This window comes from Amyelois transitella, chromosome 7, assembly GCF_032362555.1.
Source record: "Amyelois transitella isolate CPQ chromosome 7, ilAmyTran1.1, whole genome shotgun sequence".
In the NCBI taxonomy this organism is placed as follows: domain Eukaryota; kingdom Metazoa; phylum Arthropoda; class Insecta; order Lepidoptera; family Pyralidae; genus Amyelois; species Amyelois transitella.
The window spans coordinates 11,925,746-11,952,629 of NC_083510.1; the positions used below are offsets into that span (position 1 = coordinate 11,925,746).

Consider the following 26,884-nt stretch of genomic DNA (forward strand, 5'->3'; position numbering starts at 1 on the left):
TTTTTGTAATTTATTTCCAGGTTATGATCACTAAGCCATTTTTCAGCTATATTAAGTTTATCTAATACTATTGATTTTATATCTATATTACTTTTATTATCATGTCCAATCAAAATTGACAGATCATCTGCAAAAAGAATACTAGTTATATTTTCTTTATCAAAAATTTTTGGCAGGTCATTAATATATATTATAAATAGTATACATCCTAATACGCTCCCTTGAGGTATAGCACATGTTAAACTTGTTTCATTAGATTTTATTATTTCTATTGTATTATTGTGGTCATTGTAATACGTTATTTGTACAATTTGTTTTCTATTTTGCAAGTAAGATTGGAACCACTGATATGCTCGTCCACGAACCCCAGATCCATATAATTTGGACAATAATATTTTATGAGATACTTTATCATAAGCCTTAGTCATATCAAGCAAAAGACCAAAGGCATGTTTCTTCTCGTTAATATGTCGTAATCATAATTTTTGATCATTATAATGAGAAATTCAAACGTCACTTAATTATTGTCATGACTTTTGGTTTCACAACATTGGTTGACGTCAAATAAGTTGTTTAAAACTAAGTTTACCTACTGCCGCTTCCAAAGGCATGTGTGTTACCTGGTATTGATACAAAGGATGTCTCACACTCACAAAATTCATATTATAAATATTGTTGTGATTTTGTTTGTGATATATACTCGAAGTCTATAGTGTGTAGTGCATAGAATATACATCCTACTACTATTATAAAGGCGAAAGTTTGTATGGATGTTTGTTACTCTTTCACGCAAAAACTACTGAACCGATTACCATGAAATTTGGTATGTAGGTAGCTGAAGACCCAGAATAACACATCGGCTACTTTTTATCCCAGAGTTCCCGCGGGATTGATAGGGTTTCCATGCGGACGAAGTCGCGGGCGGCCTCTAGTAGTTAATAAATTTACTACGTACCTTGATAATATCGGAGACGTTCTGGCAAAAGGCCACGTCAAGACTATCCGAATCCAAAGAGCTTGTATGAAGAGATATGTGGATGAAGCGAAAGAAGAATGCAGGGATCGTGGGTAGTCTCCGCCTACTCCTGCGGGAAACAGGTACGATTTATGTACCTACTGTATTTGTAAATTTATAATAAATACAATATTTCTACGAGAAATTTCAGTAAATCCTTCCTCAGTGAACCCTTTCTACCTATATATGGAATTTACATGTCAAAAAAATCTCTAGAACCTGTTTGAACTGATTATGTAAGTCCTCTTTTTTACTTACATGAAGGTTAGTATATTTATAAGAAACCTTCAATACATAAGTCCAACTCGCGCTTGACCGTTTTTTGTTTAGTAGCCTGGTAGCCGGCAGCGCCGCCATTTACCGCGTAATAATACCTGCGCTACGCCCAAATATCACGAATTAATCATCTGCGCATACGCCGCTTGTGAAGTAAAGGTGAGTAACGTGAAAAAAGCATACTTTTCTCAGAGAGTGGTTTCATAGAAATAATGAAAATTAAATTGTTTATTACTTACAATAATAAATATATAACAAAAAAAAAAAAAAAGAAATATTACTTTGAAAGTGCCTAAATAACATAAATAAACTTACACATAGATTTTTTTTTAAATAAAGAGTAATCAATAATTTTAATGAGATAAGTTTAATGCAATAAAAAGGTCGAGTTATTATTCATTTAGAGTTTACTTAGTTGTAATTTTGACTGACAAGTCTCAAAGCTATTTAATGAATTAAAGTATACCTTCTTGAAAAAGTTAAATAAAAAAAAATAAAAAAATGATTTATAAACAAAGAGCTGTTATGTTCTTAAAAACTTCTGCTTCTTTTAAATTAATTAAAAAAGTGTAAGCGCTTTATATTTGTATTTTCGGCCATTGCGAGTAAATTCTATTTTCAAAAAAAGAACATGATGACCAATAAATGATAATTTTAAGTTATCATGTTTCGATCACCGACTGCAGATGTGTATCGTAGCCTGCGCGGGCGCATCGTTTCGGTGTAATTTGCAAATGGCAGTCAGCTGGCCGCCGCCGGGTTAAATATGATATTTCGGCACCGTAACTGCTTGGTTTAATATTAACGAATATTTTTTTGATACAATGTCGTTTCGGGTTTTTGTTGTCATTACTCTATCTCTCTCTCTCTGTAATTTTTACGGTTTCTCGGTTGTCTTTTATTCATCTTATCGTATGCCGTGTGGGTTCCAGCACTTTAGAATAGGACTTCTCCATCTCTTTTCCACGGATGTCGTAGAAGACGACTAATAAATTTGGGATTTCATAGCTGTCACTTTTTGAAACTCAATTCCATACAGCTTAGTGTGGCCTTTCAGTCTTTGCAAGACTGTTTGGCTCGGTTTAACCCTTACGGGGTAAAGACGTAGATAATTATATATATCATATTTAGCGAATTATCGATTTTGTACTTAGCTGATAGTTACATAGCTTATTCCGCTGAAACAATCATGTTATGTGATATTATATACTTTTAGAGAATTTTGCAAAGATTTTCAGAAAATAGAACGGATATTCCTGAAATTTTTTGCAAATACAGATTAAATTACGTACTTAGAAATGAATTAGCAAAGTGATAATTTATGAAATTTCCACGGGAGTGGAGCCCTGGCCAAAAGCTAGTATTAAAAAAAGTGCCGTGTGGTTCCCAGCACCAGTACAAAAAAGAATAGGACCACTCTATCTCTTTCCCTTGGATGTCGTAAAAGGCGACTAAGGGATAGGCTTACAAACTTGGGAGTCTTTTTTAGGCGATCAGCTAGCAACCTCAATTCTATCACTAAGCCAAATAGCTGAGCGTGGCCTATCAGTCTTTTCAAGACTGTTGGCTCTGTCTACCTCGCAAGGGACATAGACGTGACCATATGTATGTATGTAAAAAAAACGCCTGTGTCCGTTCGTTGTGCGAATCTCGTTGCGATTCAGAGTGCGCGTGGTGCGTTTGATTTGCATACAATAAAAAAATAAATTGTTCTCAAAACACTCGACCACTTATTTGTATTTTAGTCGTACCTACGTCGTGCGTAACTACTGTTTGTGGACGGTTCAAAAACTTGACCAGAAATATAGTAGATCTCGATAACTTCTTCCTTTGACTTCAGTCCCGGTTGCATCCTCACCTCTCTGTAGAGGAGCCCGGGGTATGCCTTTGACCATGGATCCTAGATTGGGTGAGTCAGGTTTTTACACGAAGCGACTCCCGTCTGACCTCCGCAACCTTTGCAGGTAAACCTAACCCGTATTCGATCCATGGTTACACATTTAGTTGCCTGAATGTGCAGGTTTCCTCATGATTTTTTTCCTCACCGTAAGAGCATCGGTTAGTATTCAAACTTAGTATTATAAGTCACTTTTTAGGCAGCAATAAAGCAGACCTAGCTATGTTTATGCATAAAAAGTTAATTAATATACTGAGAGAAATAAAAGTACCTATCACCTAATGGTATTAAGTAGTCAGTCAGCCTTGTTTATGGCTCCTTTTATTAATAATACAATTGTAGCGGCCGTTCAGCCTCCATGGACAGACAGACACTTTGGCTTGAGATTTAGATGTACAAAATTGACTGACATATTAATGTATGCCGTCATATATTAATGTATGACGGCCTCTGTGGCGCAGCAGTTGTACGCTTGTCTGTGACACCGGAGGTCCCGGGTTCGAATCCCAGCCAGGGCATGATGAGAAAAGAACTTTTTCTGATTGGCCTGGGTCTTGGATGTTTATCTATATAAGTGTTTATTATAAAATATAGTATCGTTGAGTTAGTATCTCGTAACACAAGTTTCGAACTTACTTCGAGGCTTACTCAATCTGTGTAATTTGTCCCGTATATATTTATATATGATTTTCAAGACGATGGGCTAGCAACCTGTCACTATTTGAATCAATTCCATAAAAAAGCCAAACGTGGAACAGCTGAACGTGGTTTAATAGTCTTTTCAAGACTGTTGCTGGCTCTGTCTACTCCACGGGGATAAGGACGTCGCTATATGTATAGTAGGAATGGTTTAAGATGTAAGGTTCTAAAAATTTTCAAACTTAAAAAACTATGAAATTTTTAATATAAAATTTAAGTTGGTTTTTGAAAAAGAACTATCATTTTGTTTCCAATTGGATTATATATTATAAACTTTAATTGCCTGTTTGACTAATAAGAAAGGTGACTTCTGAAGGCTAATCTAAGAAGATGATTTAAATTCTACTTTAACAGGATTTTTGGCTATAGCGGACCTGTGGTTTTCTGATATCCTTAAAATGATTGACCATTTCTAAGTAGTAAATCTTGTCTCTAATGGTTACTCAGTCAGAGTTATTCGACCTACACTTTTTCCAACTTACCCTAAGCCGATCAGTTTAACATCCCTTTTGGGGGTGAATTACTTCTGCCACCCGCCGCTAGATAGCGTGATAAACCAGCCGTAGAATTTGACTTGAAAATTTAAAATTAAATGATATCTAAACCTTATCATAAAGTAAAAAAAAAAAAATAATAATTGATATTTAATCTAAAATAATGTGGTGCTACTGTGGCATGGTGCCAAGAACACTGGCTGCCGAGATAAGAGCCCTCTTGTTATCAGCGATGTCGGAAAGCCGTGGACCTATTTTATTTTTTATCCATTTATAAACTAACCGCTCAATCAAATACAGACCTAATTGCTTTTCTGTGAAGTTTAAAATGCATAATATAAACGGTCGATTTTCGAAACCTATTTCTTTGTTGTCGATTAAAAATGAGTTTATTTCAAGGAAAAATGGTATCAAAGATTTTTGATAAAGCAGTTAAGCTAAGGAAATTTATTGGAGAATAGAGGGTCGGTGGTTAAAATGCGTGATGCGCAAAATGGCACAGATTCAAATCCCACCTTGGCCATTTACCAACGATTATTTTCAAACATTAGTTTAAAAAATTACCGATCCAATACGGGTGAGATTTAGGTACCTGCAATGGTTGCGGAGGTCAGACGGGAGTCGCTTCGTGTAAAAACCTGACTCACTAACTAATCTAGGATCCATGGTCAAAGGTATACCCTGGCTCCTCTCCAGAGGGCTGATGATGCAACCGGGTCTAAAGCCAGTGGAAGAAGAACTAAGGAAACTGAGTATATTTTATTTTCTTATAAGAAAATATGGAACGAAATTAGCGGAATTTTGGGAGTAATTTAATGAAGTTACTAATCCTGACTTTCCATTTCAGATATTGTAAGTAATAAGCAGACTTCAGGCTTATCTCTAGGAATAACTGAGGCTTACGGTAGAGGATGAGATGATATATTCTTATAAGATATATTCTTATAAGAAAAATGATGATATATTCTTATAAGAAAAATGTTAACTGATAAAATGTACTTGCGCTCGGACTGAATGTCAAACAGAATTTTAAATAAATTATTATATCATATCATTCTAATTTCTATAAATTATCTTTCAGGTAAAAAAGTAATTTAAATAATAATTAAGAAAATGAAGCCAAAGACTGAGATTTGACTAAGTTTATTTATTTGTGAAATTAATTAAAAGGGACATAAAAAAATACATACTCTTTAAGTTTAAATTATTATTTTATAATAAAAAGAAAAATAAAACACCTTCCTCCAACGTTCAACTCTTACAAATATTTATTTATACCTACGTCATAATTATCTTGATAATATTGACAACTTTTTAAATGTATGTAATGTATTTAAATAAAACAGTAAAACTATAACATACATATCTTCATTTTTTTGTTTATATTTTTATAAACAAAATATCCTTTAGGTACATTAATCATATTTATATTTTCACTTTGGGGTTAGTTAACATATTTTTTAAACTTCATTGGTTTTTTAAATTCTTATACCTTTTTTCTGTATACTATCTCAAAAGTCTAATACCTAGATATCTATATAAATTTCAAAAGAAACAAAAATCACAAATAACTCTAACTGATGCAAAACAAAAGTAGTTTAAATAAGCATTATAACAATTATATTTTGTATCTATCTACTATTTGTCAAACAAAAATTTCAATTTAACAAAAAGGTAAAATTTACTTTCAACTTATTCTATTCAGAACCCCATATAGTTCTACCACTCGATAACAGATGTCGCCACGGGTTTTAACTTACACTTGGCGGCCGTAACCCCTCTACGACTTGTTCGAATGATAGCAAAAGTGAACAGTTTGTATTGAAATATTAAAATTATTCAGTTACGTATGAATAATGATGTGTGTCTGTGGTTTTTGTTTATACAGTTATGACATTTGAGTTAATTAACTGCATTTATGTTAAATATTTCGTAGATATTATTAGATATAGTTTTAAGGGAATTTGATGAGTTAGAGGTTAATGATGAGGAAGGAAGGTTAAGGGAGTCACGGATACTTACTTACTCATAAGAATAAATTAATAATCTTAATAAATTTAAAATGTTTAACACTATCTAAGGAACTCATAAGTAAGCCATAAAATCCAAAGTTTAAATTAACATAAAAAAAATTACACGAAGATCAAACTACAACCAAAATTTAATATAGGTAAGACTAATAAGTAATAACCTATCGTTACCAAACATACACTACATTTAAAATAAAAATAAAATATTTGGTATTATAAAATTAACTTAATTAAGAGATAATATATAATTTAAGTGACAATATTAAATAAATTAACGATAAAAAGCTTCACAATACAATGTATCAAACCTACATTTTGAGCATAACAAAAATCGTAGTGACAAAATTTTATTTTTAATACGGCCCTCGGGACCATCCCCTCGTTCGTTTGTAAATAATGTTATTCACATATTGAAATCCGCAAGGTCAAACTTAACATGTTTATAGCTTAGACGGATAGTGTAGCAAATAAAAAGATGACATTTTAATTTTTTTTTTTAATTTTACATTTAAATTATTTTGAATAAAAAATAGTAAATATAAAATTTATTAAAGTGTTAATGAATTAATATTCTACTGGATATATCATTTCATATAATCTAAATGAAATTTAGATACTTACTAGTGCAGTGTGTAATATTTTAAATTACTGGTATTTCTTTTAAGTAGTAGGTAGGTACCTATTACAATTTTTTTTTAAAATTGCAGCTTAATAACATACCTATAAGTAAACTGCTAACGTTTACCTAGGTTTAAAAATTAGATACACTAAGTACTTATAGGTACTTACCTATCTAAAATTCAAATACAATTCTAGAAGTCGTAAGCTTTGCGTGTTTACCTACTTGATACCTAAGTAAGTATATCAGTAGCTTGTTTTCTTCTCCATAAATATGTTAATCATAAATTTCTATCACTGAAATAACATAATAACAATATGGGTAACAAGGTAAGTTCCTATACAATACCTTAAACGGTAAAGATTTATCGCAAATTAATTTACCTATATTTTTCGGTACCCCATATAAAACCCATATTTTATATGAAAAATGAATACCTAAATATATTTTTTAATTAATGAATAACATTAAACTTTCTGTGAACAAAGCAAACACAGTTCAAAACTACATTTATGCAATTTTGTGGTTAAAAGAAGTCATATTATCGATAGTCAGATACTTTCTTTCATTTAATTACTTTTAACGTTAAATTATTTAGATATATTTATTATTTTATAGGTAGGTATATTTGGATGACCAACAGCAACCAATGATTATACCAAAACAAAAAGCAATTTATTTTTATAAAACATTTAGAATAATATACCTACCTAATACTGAACTTAACTTCACCATATAACTTTTAAGTTATTTTACCTACAAAATGTCTATGTTGATGGAAACAAGTTCTCAATGTTGTAAGCCAGCAATGCGGTAACGAGGGGCTGAGAGTTTTTACTTGTCTGTCGCGGAATCCTGTCGCGACTTGTCGCTAATGGACGGCCACGTCCGGAGACCTGGATAAACTTGTGTAAAGTTTGGATTTTATACGCATACTTGCATTTTTCAGATGTGATAGAGGTTATGAATTTGAAACATTTTGTTAATAGTTAAATATTTTTTTAATGGAAACAGGAAATACTTAAAGAATAATTTGTGTTATTTGTAAAGCGACAGATTGCTCGATCCTTTTTGATAAAATTAAATGTAAAAAGGATAACAAAAACATAATCTTTATTTCAAACGAACGAGTCAAATTATATGCCAATATTATGTTGTCTGCCGTCGGCGAAGCGTTTCCCGTCAGGTGACGTCGAGTTCGGTACGGGCGCTCTACCGCGCAGAATTTTCCGAACAGGGCTAGTGAGGGGGGTCACTGGCGCGCGGGGGGCACTCACGAGGCCCGCGGGGCGAGAGGGGACGCGGGGCGGCGCAATTACATCGTCATTAGCGGGCGGTGGGCGGGGCTATCCCCCCCTCCGAGCGGCGGGCGCGCGCAACTCCACGTCGCCCCACAGTCCGCTCCGTGCTGCCGTCGCGCACGCACGCGCATGTCGCTCGTATATTTTCTCGGTGATGTGAGGTGGCCTCCGCTACCGCAGCGCCGCGCGATAACCGCGCTATTTTCGCGAAAACGTACGCCAGTTGAAGGCTCGAGAGCCTTCGAGCCGGCAAGACGCCGTCCACCGTGGATTTGAGGTACGGCGCCATGGCGGCGACCACGTACATGCCCGCCGAGATGGACCTCGGGAACCTTGGCGGGTACCACGCTGCGTCGCCGCGGAGCGCCGAGCCCGCGGACATGAAGTACCAGCACCACTTGCAGACAGGCGGGTCGCCGTCGCCGGGCGCGCCCGTGCTCAGCAACCCCTGGGCGTCGCTGCCGCCGGCCGACCCCTGGTCGATGCACCAGCACCACTCGCACGCGCACCAGCCGGACGTGAAGCCGCCGCCGGGCCCGCACGACCACCGCCTGCAGCACAGCCACGGCTGGCACGCGCCCGTGGTCAGCCCGCACTACGGCGCCGGCTCGCCTGTGGCCTTGCACGGCGGATACCCCATGCCGATGCACCAGCACCACATGCTGCGGGACGTGCAGCCCTCGCCTCATCCTCTGCACCACCACCACGCGCTAGAACGCGACCAACCGGAGGAGGACACTCCCACGAGTGACGATCTCGAGGCTTTCGCAAAACAATTTAAGCAACGCCGCATAAAACTAGGCTTCACGCAAGCAGACGTAGGTCTGGCGCTCGGAACGTTATACGGAAATGTTTTCTCACAGACAACGATCTGCAGGTTCGAGGCTTTACAACTCAGTTTTAAGAATATGTGCAAGCTCAAACCGTTGCTCCAGAAATGGCTGGAAGAGGCGGATTCGACGACAGGCAGTCCAACGAGCATTGACAAAATCGCCGCGCAAGGCAGGAAACGAAAGAAGCGCACATCGATAGAGGTTTCTGTTAAAGGAGCGCTGGAACAGCATTTCCACAAACAGCCAAAGCCTTCAGCGCAAGAGATCACGTCGTTAGCGGATAGTTTGCAGCTCGAAAAGGAGGTGGTGAGAGTGTGGTTCTGTAATAGAAGGCAGAAAGAGAAGCGGATGACACCTCCGAATACGCTGGGAGGCGAGATGATGGAGGGCATGGGCCACGCGCACTACGGGCACGGCGACGTGCACGGCTCGCCGCTGCAGCACTCGCACTCGCCGCCCGGGCTGTCGCCGCAGCACGGGCTGCCGCAGGGCGCGCACACCCTGGCCGCTCACTAACAGTTCGCCCCGTGGGCGCCGCCGCGGCCCTACTATGCGGAGCCGCATTAGCGCCCCCGCCCGCGGGATACCTCTGTACATAGCGCCTGGCCTGGACGTGCCCGCGCAGTGAACCGCCGCCGCCCTTGTACATATTCGGTGGCGGAACCCGTGAACGCTAAGTTTAAGTTCTTTAATTTCAGTGAAGTCATTGATTAATTATGTGAGTAGTTAAGATCGAAGCCAGTAATCGTTTATACATTAAAGCGCCGAGGTTCGGAGTGAACGCCGTTCTAGATAGATAGTCTAATTGATAAATAAGAGCTTAATCGGAGGAAGAGCCCGGCGCGTGGCACCCTCGAGTCGCGTCCGCGGCGAGCTGGACGTCGGCCGAGCCGCGGTAAGTACCCCCCACACCGTACACTGCGGCAGCCGGCGGCCGCGCGCCTCGGCCGGCGAGGAGAGCGCGCGATTCATTTTTGTAAAGGACGATTTCATCGAATTTATTTATAGATATTATAAATTAACGATGTTCATACATGCCTACCTTCCGTAGGGAGTCATTGTGGTGTGGATTAAATTTAAATTGTTGCTATTACTGTAAATTTATGATTAGTGATGGAGAGTAAAAAATATGAATCGGGTCGAAGCTTCGTTTTGTAAGGGAATACGAGTGAGTCAATAGGTGCAATTTTTATTTTAAGTGTTTAACGAATCGATGAGAGTGCGAGAGCCGTTCGTAGCACGGAACGGCCGGACTGACTCGGGGGCTCTGCCGGTGGCGCCGTACAGTTTGCTGGGAATCGTGCGCGTCTGAATTCGCTTAGAGTAAATGCATGTAAAAGTCAAACTGCACCAAAAAGATTGTATAAGTATGGATATGACAGTGTGTAAAAAATATTGCCTAACGTTTTGATTTCTGTATAAATTTAAAATTTCTTTGTGACTGTGTCTTGTTGATGTTGAGATGTTCAGACGCGCAACGCATTGGGGAACGCTGAGCTGTCGTTGGTTCGAGTCCGACCGGCCAGCGCACTCGGCCAGACCTAGGTCCCACAATAATTTATTGAAAAATATTATTAAAAGGTTGCAGACACGATGCCAAAATGGTTTTATTCCTGTTTTTTACTTGTTTTGTTGTTTTTTTTTCGTTTGTATGTATTTGTGGCCAACCTTGGTACTTAATACTTGTAAAAATAGGTATTTTTTCTATATAAAAATAATGTACCTACAACGTATATGATGATATATATATTAAAAAAGTTCTTTATAGAAATTGAAATATGGAAATGACTTTTATTCTAAATATCCCAAAAGTAAACTGCGCCTTCATTGATGATGATAATTTCTCTCGTATTATAAATAAACTAGTTATATTTGATTTGGATTCGGAATGATTAAAGTTAAATTTAGTTTTGAAAGTTAGTTGACATAATTTATGAGTAGTTGACGAAATGTAAATATGTAGGCACGCGACCGAACAATGTGGAATGATAATGCTAGATTAACATTTTATAATGTTGTCTAAGTATGTGTAATAAAGCAGAGTAAATATTTTAGCCGTAGTATTTTTTTGCGACCTGCCACGGCAGGTAGCCGCTGGGGACAAGGGTTTACAAGAAAAAAGTTTGATAAACTTCTGAACCGATTGTTGCTCATTGTGTTTTCATTTTTTTTTGTTCACGTTGTGTTTCGTGTGGATTTGATTCTCAAACATTTATCTCCTGGATAGACATTTATAATGACTTGGGAACTTCTCTGATGACGCTAACAGGTACAGGAATGATAACTTTTTTATTGTGACTGTCATAAATATGATCTCAAAAGTTTTGCTTCACATGAGGAGTAGTGAATCATTTTGGTGTTTTATTTTAGTAACGACGTAAAAAATATTAAAAATGACAACATTATGGCCACAAATTTAAAATTTTGAGTATGTCTCATTCCAAAAATATAATTCTTTTAAAATTTATTCTTAAATCAAATCATACATTTATAATAGATAGAAATATCTAAACAATTTGTAATTGGATAGTATTTTTTTACATAACAGCTAGCACTGGCACTGACTTTTTTATATTTTAACCTAATGATGACAGACATTTTTAATCATTATTTATTTACTAAAAATATAAATTGATAATTTGTATAATTAAAGTCTTAAACATTTACGTTCTGTAGCAATAAATTAAGCATTTAAAAATGTATGCAACTTTTGATTACATGAAATAATGTTATCATAAAAAATAACCAAAATCGTGAATAGTAAATATAAAACTTCTGTGAATTTGGCCTCCGATTCTACGAACAGAAGTTTTCTCCAGCAATTAAAATTGAAAACTGTAAAAAATATACACTGCAAAGTCACAGCTGGACGATAGAGTTCTGAGCAAAAAAATATCGTGTGTTACGCTACTGATATACTAAAATTGCATTCCACATCTCTAATGAAGCGTTGTTCGCTGTAGTGAAACTGACGCTGAAAAAAGTGACATTTAACACCTCGCCGATTCAGGAAATTTTAGCTTGACGGGTGTCAGCGGCAGCATTGAACGCCTATCATATGTTCTAGGCACAAGAAGTTATAGGTCTTGCCACAAGACATTACACAGCTAAGAATTGTGGGTGTTTTTGCAAATGATTGGCGTTTAACATTGTGTATTTTATACTATTAGTTTTTGATTGTGATGTCAATTTTAGCAAACTTATACCAGGGACAAACACATGTAGGTAGATATTTAAATTGTTTTATAATGTTACTATGTGAGGCACAAAATGTCTATGCAAGTAATTCGTGATATTACATTCGGGGCTTTTCCAAAATATAATTTTAATCAATCGTGTTTTGTAACGTAACTTGTTTTGTGAAAATCTTTTTTCCACAAAATGAACGTTATTATTTTGTACCAAAGAAATAATTTATATTATGATATTTTTTTAAATACTTAATTACTTTTGTAAAATTGATCCAATGTGATCATTACATGAGTACTTAAACAAAAAAATTAATCATAAACCAAAAATAAATAATTAATCTCGTTAAAATTTAAATATCACCAATAAATAGGTTCATGATGATAAAACAATAATGAATTTAAATAAATAAATATATAACACAGATTGAGTTAGCTTCGAAGTAAGTTCGACTGACTTGTGTTACGCGACTCTAACCAGACGATACTATAATTTATAATAAATACTTATATAGATAAACACCCAAGACCCCAGGCCAGTCATATTTAGCGAGTTAAAAAGATATTTGAAATAAGTATTGCTTATTTTAAAGACGTTCTATTTCTTTTAAAGTACCATACAGCTGCCGGAAAACAAGGCAATGTGGAATAGGTATTAATTTGCATATATCGATAACACAAGAGACGTTGAAACCGATAACAAATGTTGTGAGTTATGGTTAGAGCCGACTAGTCCCGATATATAAAATGTCTTTATAAATGTAATGTAAAAAACTAGTCGGCTTCAGGTATCATTGGATTTTATTGAAATAATAGTAACAAAATGAATCGCATTAACATAATTGAGATAACAAAATGAATAAATGAACAGTTTACGCACAAAACGGTGAACATGTAACCCTTTTATAATTTTTTGAATTAAATATTTATTATTAAATGAATATCACAAAGTTGTATTATATTCCGATATAAACGCGTATAACAAAAATGAATAAATTAATTATTTATTTTTTGAAGATTAATGTCTGTTGTAAAATTGACGTATGGATACCTAAATGATTTTAATCTGGTTTGATTTTTTTTATCAAAATTCCTTTAAAACTTAAAACAATTTAAATATTATAAAATTATAGATTATTATACACTTGTAATGAAGAAATATATTTACTACTGTTGTTCAATGAGAATTAGGTATAATTGCTTATTTGAATAACAAACACTATTTGAATTTATTATTATTTCACTAATGCTTTTTTATTATTCATGTTTACAGTTCATTCATTTTCTAAACAAATTTGTTCATATAAACAAAACGAATAATTCATGATATCAAATAAATATATATTCCAATTAATATAACTCAAATATTTTCGTTTTTGTTATGAAATAAATGCATTGCGTGAATTTATAGAATATTTTTACTATATTATAAATGTTCTTTTTAGCTTAAATTTTATTGCAGATAATAAAATGTTCGTAGACGTGAGTTACCTACATACCTACTTAGATTTCGAAGAAAATCAATTTTACGGGGACGTTCACAATAGCTATTGTCACGCGTTCAGTTTCCGTCAAGGTCTTGTGTTAAGAAATACTAACTCTTTGTTCAATATTGATAAAACTGTAGGATGTTTATTGAAGCTTTAGTTTTGTAATGTAAAAAAGTATGTTGTTAAAATTACACTTAATACGAGTAAAAAGGCTTATTCTACTTGCTTTCTTAATACTTTGGTTTCTGATAAAATGTTAATCGAACCTACAAAAATAGCTTGCTTTAAAATTTAAAAGTATATTTTAACTGTTGGTATTGATAATACAATGAAATGAATGTTTTACTACAAGGGAATGTAAAGAACTGCTTTAAAAATTAATGAAAAAGTCGTCTAAATAAACTTTGCAAATTACGCCACATGCGATCGAGAAATGTTAATTAGCGCTGTGTTTTGTAGTTACTGATTAAGTTTTTATACGTTTCCTAAGAATAATTTTCTAGCCAGATATGCGAATATATAAATGAGAGTGTCCGTATTTCGTATGAACAGACAACAGTGTATTAAAAATGCAATTTAGTGAAACAGCGTCGTTGGCAACGGCCATGCATCGTGAAGATAGGTCGGAACACAACGTAGGTACCTCAGCCGTCAGTTTTTCTGCGTTTGCCGTAAAATATGTTTTTAAAAAAGGCGCAGCCGGCAGGTGCGCGGCGGCCTTTATCGCTGGTCGTGTTGTATTAAATTTATAACTCCACGGTTTTGGTAGCGCCGCGAGCGGTCCACTATCGCCCTCCGCCGTGTCTGTGACATTCCTTTTTTATTTACGCGTAGGCTTACGAAATAATGCTAATAGAAATATCGAAATGCCACTTAAATGCGCGGGCAAACCGTAAACTGAATGTGCATTATAAATTTGAAAAACGCGAATAAAGAATAATGATGTTTTTTTTTGATTGTGTAAATGAAATTGTTTTATTGTATTGTGTATTTAGTGCCGTGTGGTTTCCGGCACCAATACAAAAAAGAATAGGACCACTCCATCTCTTTCCCATGGATGTCGTAAAAGCCGACTAAGGAGTAGGCTTATAAACTTGGGATTCTGCTTTTAGGCGATGGGCTAGCAACCTGTCACTATTTGAATCTCAATCCTATCTATAAGCCAAATGGCTTGAACGTGGCCTATCAGTCTTTACAAGACTGTAGGCTCTGTCTACCCCGCAAGGGATATAGACGTGATTGTATGTATGTATGTATGTATGTTTTTTTTTAAATTTCTGTAGTTTTATTTGAATAAACAGACACACCTATCAAAAGTTAGCAATTGATTGCTAAAAAGGATTTGATGATCAGATATAAAGTAGCCATAAATCTTTTTAACTGCGATGAGGTTTTTACAAGAAATGGATTTTCTCATGCTGACAATAGAGACTAGGTTTCAGTCACTGATTTTTGCGTGGGTTTAAGCTATAACAGTGATTGTAAACCTACCACAGATAATATAATCTGACGACACGCAAATAAAGATGTTGTAAAAGTTATAACAACCTATTGCGAGAATTTGCAGCTTGTCAACCTATAAGTATATAATGAATTAAAAATCATGACACATTATGATGTATGAGTATTTCTTTTATAAAAGTTAGCTGCAACATAATTTATAAAAAAGAATAACAACACTATTATAGAACAAAAACATAAACCCAGACAGAAACATATTGGATAATAAGACACATGGAAATTTCACGACAACTTATTGAAGATTTAGATAGATACATATAAAAGGAAATGAAACATATCTTTCAAGATATCAATAATGCTAATCGTCATGTATCCACCAACCATATGTATATGAAATATTAAAATGTTCTCATGACAATTTATTTGAATCTCAATTCCATCATCAAGCCTTACAGGTGAACATGGCCTCCTAGTCTTTTCGAGACTGTTGATTCTGTCCGACCTGTAAGGGATGATTACCTATATGTAATTATGCATTTTATCTTGTTAAAAAGGCTTTGTTGTATTCCCAAGACAAAATCAATTATCTTTACAAATCTAATGGCACACGCGAAACATTGAAGTCATTTTTGATACAGATTCTTTAGACACGACGAGAGTGATTGTACATTGGGGCCTCATAAATATTTATTTCCAAATGTTTCCAATTTAAAAGGGTGTCATAACAACCGATATGACTGCCGTTTAGGAGGACGCGACGGCCTCGTTCGATTTTGTAACGGAATCCATTGTTGCCTCTAGAGAAATGTCACTGGGTTTTTCGAAACATTTTAAAAACACACTTCGTTTTTTGTTTTCTGACATAGATACGTTGAAGGATTTTTGCCAAATACTCGTTATGAACTAGTTTCATGTCTCTGCTGATACTTCAATATCATTGATGTAGTACGTTTTGAGATAAAATTGTATTTGGATTTAGAAAATAATTTGTGAACATATTGATTCGAAAGACATGTTTTTAACTTTCTTTAGTTTACTTTGACGATTCCAATAATTATTTTTTGGTTTGACTACATAAAATGAAATTTTACATTTTTTTGTTAACATACTTTATTATACTAATACAAAAGAAATAACTATGTAAGATTATCTTATTACACTGTCACCAAGTCAGACATATAATAAAATTTAAAAAGTTATTTTATAATTTCAATAAATGTGTATAAAACAAATAGGTATCAAAAGTACAGTAATGATTAAAAAGAAAAAAAAATCTACATACTGTTTTAAATAAGAATTTATAACGTACGTTCATTTCAATCCAAATATTTAAAACCTAATAACTCTCTACGCAAAATAGACGGAACAATGTATCCGTGTGGATACCTATAAACGTTATTTAATAAACACACGAACTGGGTGTGGAAATCCGGGAAAGGGATGGAAAGCGTTAGACAGAGACAGCAGACCAACGCCATTGTAGTGCCGCCATGTTATAAGTGTAAACTTTAGGTATTTAACTTGATGCTACTCTGTTATTTATATTATTTAATACTATAATTGAATTTAAACTTTCGCGTTGAATTATACTACTTATAAATAATACAGGTATTAAACGTATCTTGATCAAATTAAGGACGTCCTGGCAATGGGTCAGGTTAGGGTATACGAAACCGCCGAGTTTGCATGAAGAGAGTTATGATTGTGGATGAAGCGAAGGAAGCATGCAGAGATCGTGGCAAATGGAAAGTTGTTCCCTCCGGGAAAAAGGCGTGATTTTATGTATGTTTGTATGTATGTATTAAACGCGCACGTAACGTACCTACCTTCATATCATCTCGGACGATTCTAATCATGTTACAATGATTTAGTCGCTGGGTGACCGCGGATAAAATAAAGGTACGTTACTTGCGAATTTAACACCTGTATTATTTACAAATAGTTGATAAATACAAGCTTCGCCCAAATTATGTAAATCCAGTTAAAAATTTCTTCAACAATGTGATAAGATTTCTTACATTCAGGGATGTCATGTAGGGCGACTAAGGGATAGGCTAATAAACTTGAGATTATATACACACATTAGTCACATCTATATCCCTCACGGGGTCGACAGAGCCAATATAGTCTTCAAAAGACTGAAAGGCCACATTCAGCTGTATGGCTTTATGATGGAATTAAGATTCAGATAGTGACAGGTTGCTAGCCCATCGCTTATAAGGGGAATCGCAAGTTTATTAGCCTATCCCTTTGGCAAAGATATGGAGTGGTTCTATTCTACAGCGCCATAAACTACACGGCATAATCTCTAAAGTAGAAAATTTTGTATTTTTCTAAAAAAAAAATCGAAAAGTAAATAGAGAAGTAAGAAATCAAAAATTATAATCTTATTTTTTACATACATACATACACGTCTATATCCCTTTCGGGGTAGACAGATCCAACAGTCTTGAAACCTATTATAATATCTATTAGTAGGTTTCGTTTATTATGGCGGGAGTAATTTGTTTTACAATTTAATCGTAATGGGAACAGGATAATAGGCCAAAGTATTTATGTTAGGAGAGGGTCGCGGTCAATTGGCACCTAATTATAGTCCGGGAGCGTGGGGTCATTCGGTCATCGTCATTTTAAAACGCATCGATAGTATCAGTCATTTGAATCGGGAAATTTAATTTGTAAAAAGTGTAGAAATAAATATAAAAACGAATCATCCATGCCGCTCATTATAGAGGTAGAAGATATGTCTGTTTATTTGTAACGAATACAGTCAAAAACTACTTTAGGAGTAAGATAAACTTTTTCTGGAAATTCCAGCGAAAATCCGCGCAAAAGCTCATTTGTAATAATTCGCTATATCTCTTAATTGGTACATTCAAACATATAATCACGTCTATATCCTTAGCGAGGTAGACAGAGCTAGCAGTCTAGAAAGACTGATAGGCCACGTTCAGCTGTATAGCTTTATTGAGATTTAAATTGTGTTGCTAGCCCATGTTTGATAATTACATGAGGAATCTCAATTTTATAAGCCTATCCCTTAGTCGTATTTACGTATACCAATTCTCCCATTCATAATTTCACAAACTTTGGATTGGAATAATATTATTTGAGATACAGTCATAAAAATTCAAGTAGATATAGGTATCAGATCAAGCAGATTTATTAACAGATTTAGATGAAGTATTACATGTAGATAATGTTAATAGCATTAAGTCCGCCAATTGTGCTATACATTTGTAATTTCTGCATTGAAGTTTATTAATTTAAATAAAGAATGAATAAATACATTATTAAATAAATAAATAAATAATGAATAAATAGGTACTGAATTTGCTTTTGCTGTTAAATTTATACGTCACGTACGTAAATAATTTAGGTAAGAATAATCTACCAAATATCTATCTAATAATAGACTGTCATCTCTTATATATTTCAATACGAACAAATTTTCCACGAATATTTTGACGAAAATTGATCGATGACTTAAGACAAGTAAATGGTATTGCTGCATCCTTGACCTGCGATGATAATCATGACGTTGGTTATGGAGAAAAGACGTTTTCTAATAACTTTGACAATTTAACTAGCTTTTGTAGAAAATATAATCGCAATGTTACGTTATTCATTACTAGAGACGAAAGAAGAAAATGGGAGAGAAATAATCAAATTTAAAATACTATATTATGAAAATAAAATGAAAAATATATGACATACATACATATATACATATGGTCACGTCTATATCCTTGCGGGGCAGACAGAGCCATCAGTCTTGAAAAGATTGAACGGCCACGTTCAGCTATTTGGCTTAATAATAGAATTGAGATTCATATAGTGACAGGTTGCTAGCCCATCGCCTAAAAGAAGAATCCCAAGTTTATAAGCCTATCCCTTAGTCGCCTTTTACGACATCAATGGGAAAGAGATTGAGTATCTAGTCCTATTCTTTTTTGTATTGGTGCCGGGAACCAAACGGAACAATACTGCAAAATACTTACTATATTATGAAAATAAAATGAAAATATTTGTCAATAAGAATAAATCTGTCATTTTTTCTAACTAAACAAAACCATGGCAACCGTTTCTATGGCGTACACAAAGATGGTTGCCGGCGACTCTACCCGTATAGGTATGGTGGTTAAGTCGTTATAACGTAAGGATAACGTTTGATTATGGAAATGAAAGGAATTATTTCTATTCTAGTTTCTAGTAGTCCACATCATCATAGCCATTGCTTCATATAATCATGTCTATATCCATTGCGGGGCAGACAGAGCCAGCAGTCTTGAGAGACTGATAGGTCACATTCAGCTGTTTGGCTTAATGATAGAATTGACAGGACAGGTTGATAGCCCATCTCCAATAAGGGGAATCCCAAGTTAATAAGACTATCCCTTAGCCCGGGGTATGCCTTTGACCACGGATCCTGGATTGGATCATGTTTTTACACGAAGCGACTCCCGTCTGACCTCCGCAACCTTTTCAGGGGAACCTAATCCGTATAAGATCGATCATGGTTACACATCCAGTTGCCTGAATGTGCACATTTCCTCACGATGTTTACCCTCACCGTACGAGCATCGGTTAGTATTCAAACTAATGTACTACATAACTTCGAAAATTGTGCACATGAAGTTGAGGTTATATATGATTACTAACCAATAAAAAAATACGTTTACTATAGGACAGTATGGCCCTTGACCTGCGTGAGAATACTCTTATAATTGCAATTTATTGTCTTAGAAAACGTTAGTTATCTTAACACCATTGAAGTATCCTCATTGAGAAGTTTATATTAACCAGTTGTTCGTAAACTAAAGAATAGGACCGCTCAATTTATTTTCCGTAAATGTCGTAAAAGGCGACTAAGGGATAGGCTACTAAACTTTGGAATCTTCTTGTAGGCGATTTCCAGCAATCTGTCGCTATTTGTATATCAATTAAATTATAAAGCCATACAGCTGAACCTTTCGGTCTTCTTTAAGACTGTTGACTCTGTCTATCCAGCAAGGGATATAGACGTGGTTATGTGTATGTTATGTGTATGTAGTTCGTAAGAGCATAGTCCGTGGAAATTTGATTGGAACCTTTCATATAATATTAGGATCTGACAAATAAATATGTGTTACATATGAGAAAGTTAGTGAGTAGGTACGTAAAATAAGTTTATTAACTACTCTTTCTCGCATAAACACTTTAACAATATGGATGTAAGTTTAAAGTACAATTGCTTATATCCACAGAAATGAGGAAGTAAGTATGTTTGTAACCTCTTTACTAATAAACGACAATACTTGAAAATTTGCACATATACATACATACATATCATCACAGAGCCAACAGTCTTGAAAAGACTGAAAGGCCACGTTCAGCTATTTGGCTTAATGAGAGAATTGAGATTCAAATAGTGACAGGTTGCTAGCCTGTCGCCTAAAAAAGAATCCCAAGTTTACACACACGTAATTTAGAGAAGGCCAAGGGGTTCTTGTCACGCAGACGAAATTGCGGGCGAAAGTTATAGTACTTTATACATCAGAAAAATACATAGGATACAAAGTTCTGTCTACCCTGCAAGGGATATAGACGTGATCATGTATGTATATATGTTTTTCTAGGTGAAATCATGACACAAAAATTAATTTTCAGTTACAATACTTACACGGACGTGTCAGGTCAAATGTTTTTGAGAAACATGGGTCGCGAAGAAAGTGAGGTCAAATTGGTTGAGCCTAGACTTGGGTGAAGTCAAAAACATACACACATATATACATATATTCACGTCTTTATCCCTTGCGGGGTAGACAGAGTTAACAGTCTCGAAAAGACCGATAGGCCACTTTCAGCTGTTTCGCTTTATGATAGAGTTGAGATTTAAATAGCGACAGGTTGCTACCACATCGGCTAAAAGAAAAATCTCAATTTTAATTTTAGTTTATAAGCCTATGACTTAGTCGCCTTTTACGACATACATAGATGGGAAAGAGATGGAGTCTTCCTATTCTTTTTCTTTATTGGTGCCAAAAACTACACGGCAAACGACATACATACATTTAATCACGTCTATAACTCTTGCGGGGTAGACAGAGTCAACAGTCCTGAAAAGACTGATAGGCCACATTCACGGCAAACTATACTTTATTTTAAAATAAACTAGCTGTACCCGCGACTTCGTCCGCGTGGAATAGTTATTTTGGGCATCATTGAAGCCCTCAAAGATGAATAATTTTCCCCGTTTTTTTTTTTTGCTCCTTCTAGTTGCAGCGTGATGTTATATAGCTTAAAGCCTTCCTCGATTAATGGTCTATTGAACGCAAAAATAATTTTTCAATTCGAACCAGTAGCTCCTGAGATTAGCGCGTTCAAACAAACAAACAAACTTTTCAGCTTTATAATATTAGTATAGATACTTACGTATGTCGCCAAAAAAATTAAAACGAGCGAAGTCAATATATTGACTCCGAAGTCAGCAACCAATAGCCTTTAGGACAATAGCCTTATATGCGATAATAGAAATATGATTACGATTGATTTGAATTGATTTGATGATAGGTAATGATGATTGATGTCGTCTGGCGTAGTTCCTGCGATTTGTCTGGGCTGCTAGCCTGGTCTAGGGACAATCAAGTAATAGTCTAGACCTTCGTCTGATTGAACTAGGGGAGAACTGACATACGAATCTAGATTGACACTAACTAATTTAGTCAAATAGTTCCAACTGTAGTCTTGAAGTTGACTTACTTGGTTCATACTGCCAATGCAATGCTCAATAGAGTTCATATTGTGTCTAATTATAAGCAGTAATTGTAATTCAACTGATGTACTTCATGATTTGCAATAGAGATTTTGAATTGAATTGAATTGATACTTTAAACGTTGAAAAGTTATTTAAAAAAAAAGCATTGTACACGCTGAGAAAAAAAAAATTGATAATATTTTGACTATTGGTGCCCGCCTGACATAAAATGCATTTATGAGAACGTTTGGAGAATCGGTTAAGGTTAAAGATTTTTACCATAGTCGCCTCTTACGATATCGTTGACATTAAGCTGTTGTGAGACAAGTGGCACTTTCATTTATATAATCACGTCTATATCCCTTGCGGGGTAGACAGAGCCTACAGTCTCGAAAAGACTGAACGGCCATGTTAAGCTATATGGCTCAACGACGGAACGTGATATCTGTAGGTATATGAATTATGAGATCTCATCACACGTCCATCTTGTCTCACTTTCGATACCCGCCGCGGGCCATCATTACCATAATGATATTGTTAGTAAATGCAAATAAACTAGTTATATACTAACTGACTTCCAGCTCGCATTGTATCGACCATAGAATTCGGAATAATATGTGATGGTAGAAGTGGTAAATGTGTCGTCGGTAAATGATGGTATAAACTATCATCAAATGCTATACTTTTTTTCGAATCATTTAACGTTACTTAGTTTATTAAGATCAATTCATAAAAACCGTAATCAGATACCTATTTTAAAAAGAAAACATTCCAATCAGACCAGAAAATGCAAATCACGAAAATAAAAATGTACTCCATACTTAAATTTCTCTTTTTGATAACAATTTTGAATTTAATAAAAAAATATCCTTTCAGAGCTCAATAATTATTATTTTGAAATCAATTATAAAATTGCATCTTAATTCTGACTAATATTAAACATTTGACAGATTTACAACTGCTCAGAATGTTACGTGCATTGCAAAAGGATTATTAGCTATTCTATTGTCTTAAAACATTCCTATTTCTATGATATAACGACTCCGCTCTCATTGTATCGAGTATCGCAACGGGATCGATACTAATTGGATCGTCAAATCGATTTTATTTTTAGCAATACATTCGCATGTAAATCGTATCGGTAAACTCGATCATACATTGTTTGCTTATTATTTGTAAGTCGTTTGTTTCATAAATAATATTTTTTTGTCTACGATATTGTGCGATAGGTATACACATAAACCGTCTTTATTACTCTTACGGGGTAGACATAGCCAATAGACACAAGTCTTGGAGGCCACGAATTGAGATTTAGATAAAGTAACAAGGTGTGAAATTGAGTTACCGGATAAGAAACAGCGTGATAAGGGAATGTTGTGATGTGAAAGAAGATGTAGTTACAGGATTAGAAAAGGGTATGTTAAGATGGTTTGGTCATGTGGAGAGGATGAATGAAAGCAGGTTGATTAAGCAGATATACAAGGAGAGTGTGGAGGGAAAGGTCGGAGTGGGAAGACCTTGACGAACGTATCTTGATCAAATTAAGGACGTCCTGGCAAAGGGTCACGTAAAGAGTATCTGAAAAATATCATTGTTACATACAAGTAGTAGGAGGAAAGATGTAGTCTCTGCCTACCCCTCCGGGAAAGAGGCGTGATTTTATGTATGTATGTAACAAGTTGTAAGATTATCGCTGTAAAATCCTAAGTTTATAAGCCCTACCCTTAATCGACTTATCGTATCGTAAGAGGTTATTTAAAACCTTTAATCAAACCCATTGAGGAGAAGGTGTCTTGACCAAATTTTAAAATAATACATATAAATAAATAAATATATACGGCACAAATTATCTCGAAGTAAGTTCGAAACTTGTGTTACGAGATACTTACTCAACGATACTTATCGGCTGCCCCATTTCAAAACCTAGTAAGTCTTCAAAAAAGGTAAATTTCGTTTTTTAGCCTAATGCGATAACCTAGTAAGGCTCAATATATTGCAAAAACACCTGTATCGATAGCACGCTTCAATAAAAAGTTTCAAGGTGTCTCAAACCTAGTAAGAGCATCAACTTTATGCGATTAACCACTTCAAAACATAGTAAGTCGCAAAACCATTCCAAAAACTTAGTAAGTGGACAGACTTACTAGTTTATTGAAATGGTTAAATATACATACTACGTTCTGAAATGGCCAATAGGGACAAGAATTATTAATAATTAATTAGTAAGACATAAAAGACTTGTGTTACTAGAATAATAAAGAGGCTTTTTACTTAGAATGAAATTCGTCAATATTTTTGTTTCTAAAATATCTATTCTCTGTTCGCTACTTTCGACCCGACCTCTTCTCTCCCCCGCTGGCAGGCGCCATATTATTTTTAATTCTTAATCTCTTGTAATAACACTTTGGACGGCACCAAACGGGCCAAAAAGCTGCCACAGCACATCGCCTACTGGACATCGCAATCAGATAGACTACATCCTTATCCAATCGCGTTGGCGCACATCCGTCCTCAATGCCCGGTGCCTGCTGCGGCTCGGATCATGAACTTTTGATCATGAAAATGCGATTAAAACTCAAATCTGCCAGAACTCCTTGTAAACAAAAAAGGATTGAAGTCACAGATATAGAGAAATTCACTTTCACCATCGAGAATAAGTGGACGGAATGGGTAGAAACAAAACACGGTACGCCAAACCCAAACGTCATGTGGGAAAAGGCCAAACAGCTTATCCAGCAGGCAGCAACAGAGTCTCAAACGCAATCAAAGGCCCACAAGCGGCAACACTGGATGACCGAAGGTACTCTTGCTCTTGTTGAAGAGAGACGTCGGAAGAAAGCTCAGGGAGCAGACATGAGGACTATTAACAAACTGTCTGCTGAAGTCCAAGCAGCATGTAGACGAGACCACAACAACTACCTTCATGCCATCTGTCACGAAATCGAGTCTCATGCAAAATTCGGGTTATCACTAAAACCTTACCATCTAAAACCTGGGCTGTTACTAGGTTTTGATATAGTTTTTATGGTCTAGAATGTAATTCTTGTTTTTGGCTCAAGATGTTTTTTTTTATAAAACATGTAATATAAAACTTTAAAAAGAAAAACGCTTATACAATGAATGGTATGATACCTCTCTTTGTCCTGCATATTAATTTCTGGTAAGATACTTAGTAGTTCACAACGGCTAACACAAAACATGTTTTTTTGCTCTCCTATAAAATTTTGTCGAAAATACTTACTAGGTTTTGAAATGGGGCAGCCGTTATATTTTATAATAAATAATTATATAAATAAACATCCAAGACCCAGGCCAATCAGAAAAATTTATTATCTCATCATGCCCTGGCCGGGATTAGCACCCATAATATAACATAATCACGCGTATATATTTCTTGCGGGGTAGACGGAGCCAACAGTCGTATGGTACTAGTCGTATATACAAAACACGTATGTATGTATGTACACAGGTATACATACATACATATGATCACGTCTATATCCCTAGCGGGGTAGACAGAGCCACCAGTTTCGAAAAGACTGATAGGCCACGCTCATCTGTTTGGCTTTGTGATAGAATTGAGATTCAAATAGTGACAGGTTGCTAGCCCATCGCCCAAAAGAGGAATCCCAAGTTTATAAGCCTATCCCTTAGTCGCCTTTTACGACATTCGTGGGAAAGAGGGGGAAAGAGTGGTCCTATACTTTTTTGTAATGTTGCCGGGAACCACACGGCACTACACAGGTATAGTTGGTATCAAACTCGTAAACATATAAATCAATTATCGCGATGCGATCGAAACCGTATAATTATCCAGTGTGGGTGTTGACTTGTCTGTTTGTTTGTTGAAGCATGTACCTCAATGATTTCCGTATAGGAGGATATGACAAGAAACAGTTTTAATAATATGTTTGTCATATATTATTGTCATATTGATAGGCTTACAAACTTGGGATTAATGAATTCTTATTTCTTGAATTGATTCTTAAATATGAAAATTCAATCTATCATTAGGCCAAAGAGCTGAACGTGGCCTACCAGTCTTTTCAAGGCTCTTGACTCTGTCTACCCCGCAAAGGAAATAGACGTCATTATATGTAAACACGTGATTATATAAAATTGAAAAAAAACCGTGAGTCACACATGTGAACAAAACAATATCTTTAACTATACCTTCATTTATATGCAGTAAAGTTGTATGTGTGTATGTATGTTTGTGCCCGCAGGCATGTAGGTTTGTCATACCTACAGGAAATATTGTGGCTAGGTTACAAAGGGCGGACCTATGTCATTCTATATTACCTAAGTACGGGTGTTATCTATACTAGAATAAATTATTATATACTTCTTACTTCATCGTATATACAACGTGTAACGGACGTTGTATATACTAGGTACTTGGTCTGTTTATTTTTTCATACATACATAAATATATATAGTCACGTATATATCCCTTGCGGGGTAGACAGAGCCAACACTCATGATAATACTGATAGGCCACGTTCAGCTGTTTGGCTAAGTGATATTATTAAGATTCATATAAAGTGACAGGTCGTCGTAGCCCGTCGCCTAAAAGAAGACCCCAAGTTTATAAGCATATCCCTTAGTCGCCTTTTACGACGTTTACGGGAAAGAGATGGAGTGGTCCTATTCTTTTTTCTATTGGTACCGGGAACAACACGGCACTATTATATACTTTCTATCTACAAACTTTCTCGATTAATGGATTATTTAATTCCTTTACCGAGAATCAAACCTAACACCTGCACTGTACGAGGCATATCAGCTGTATACAGGTTGTATAATTATGGACGCGGAAGGCGGACCGGTTGTTAATTAACTCCT

General features: G+C 35.5%; 1 protein-coding gene across 1 annotated transcript; it reads left to right on the forward strand.

The window, feature by feature from the left end:
• The first annotated feature begins 8,439 nt into the window (after window positions 1–8,439).
• On the forward strand, window positions 8,440–11,167 carry LOC106130816 (silk gland factor 3). The gene has a single exon (XM_013329747.2). It carries the CDS (start codon window positions 8,619–8,621, stop codon window positions 9,678–9,680), a length of 1,062 nt encoding a protein of 353 aa, XP_013185201.1. The 5' UTR covers window positions 8,440–8,618; the 3' UTR covers window positions 9,681–11,167.
• The last annotated feature ends 15,717 nt before the right edge of the window (window positions 11,168–26,884 follow it).

Bases quoted from the DNA above. Each gene is read 5' to 3' on its own strand.
- LOC106130816 (XM_013329747.2), top strand. From the start codon at position 8,619: ATGGCGGCGACCACGTACATGCCCGCCGAGATGGACCTCGGGAACCTT.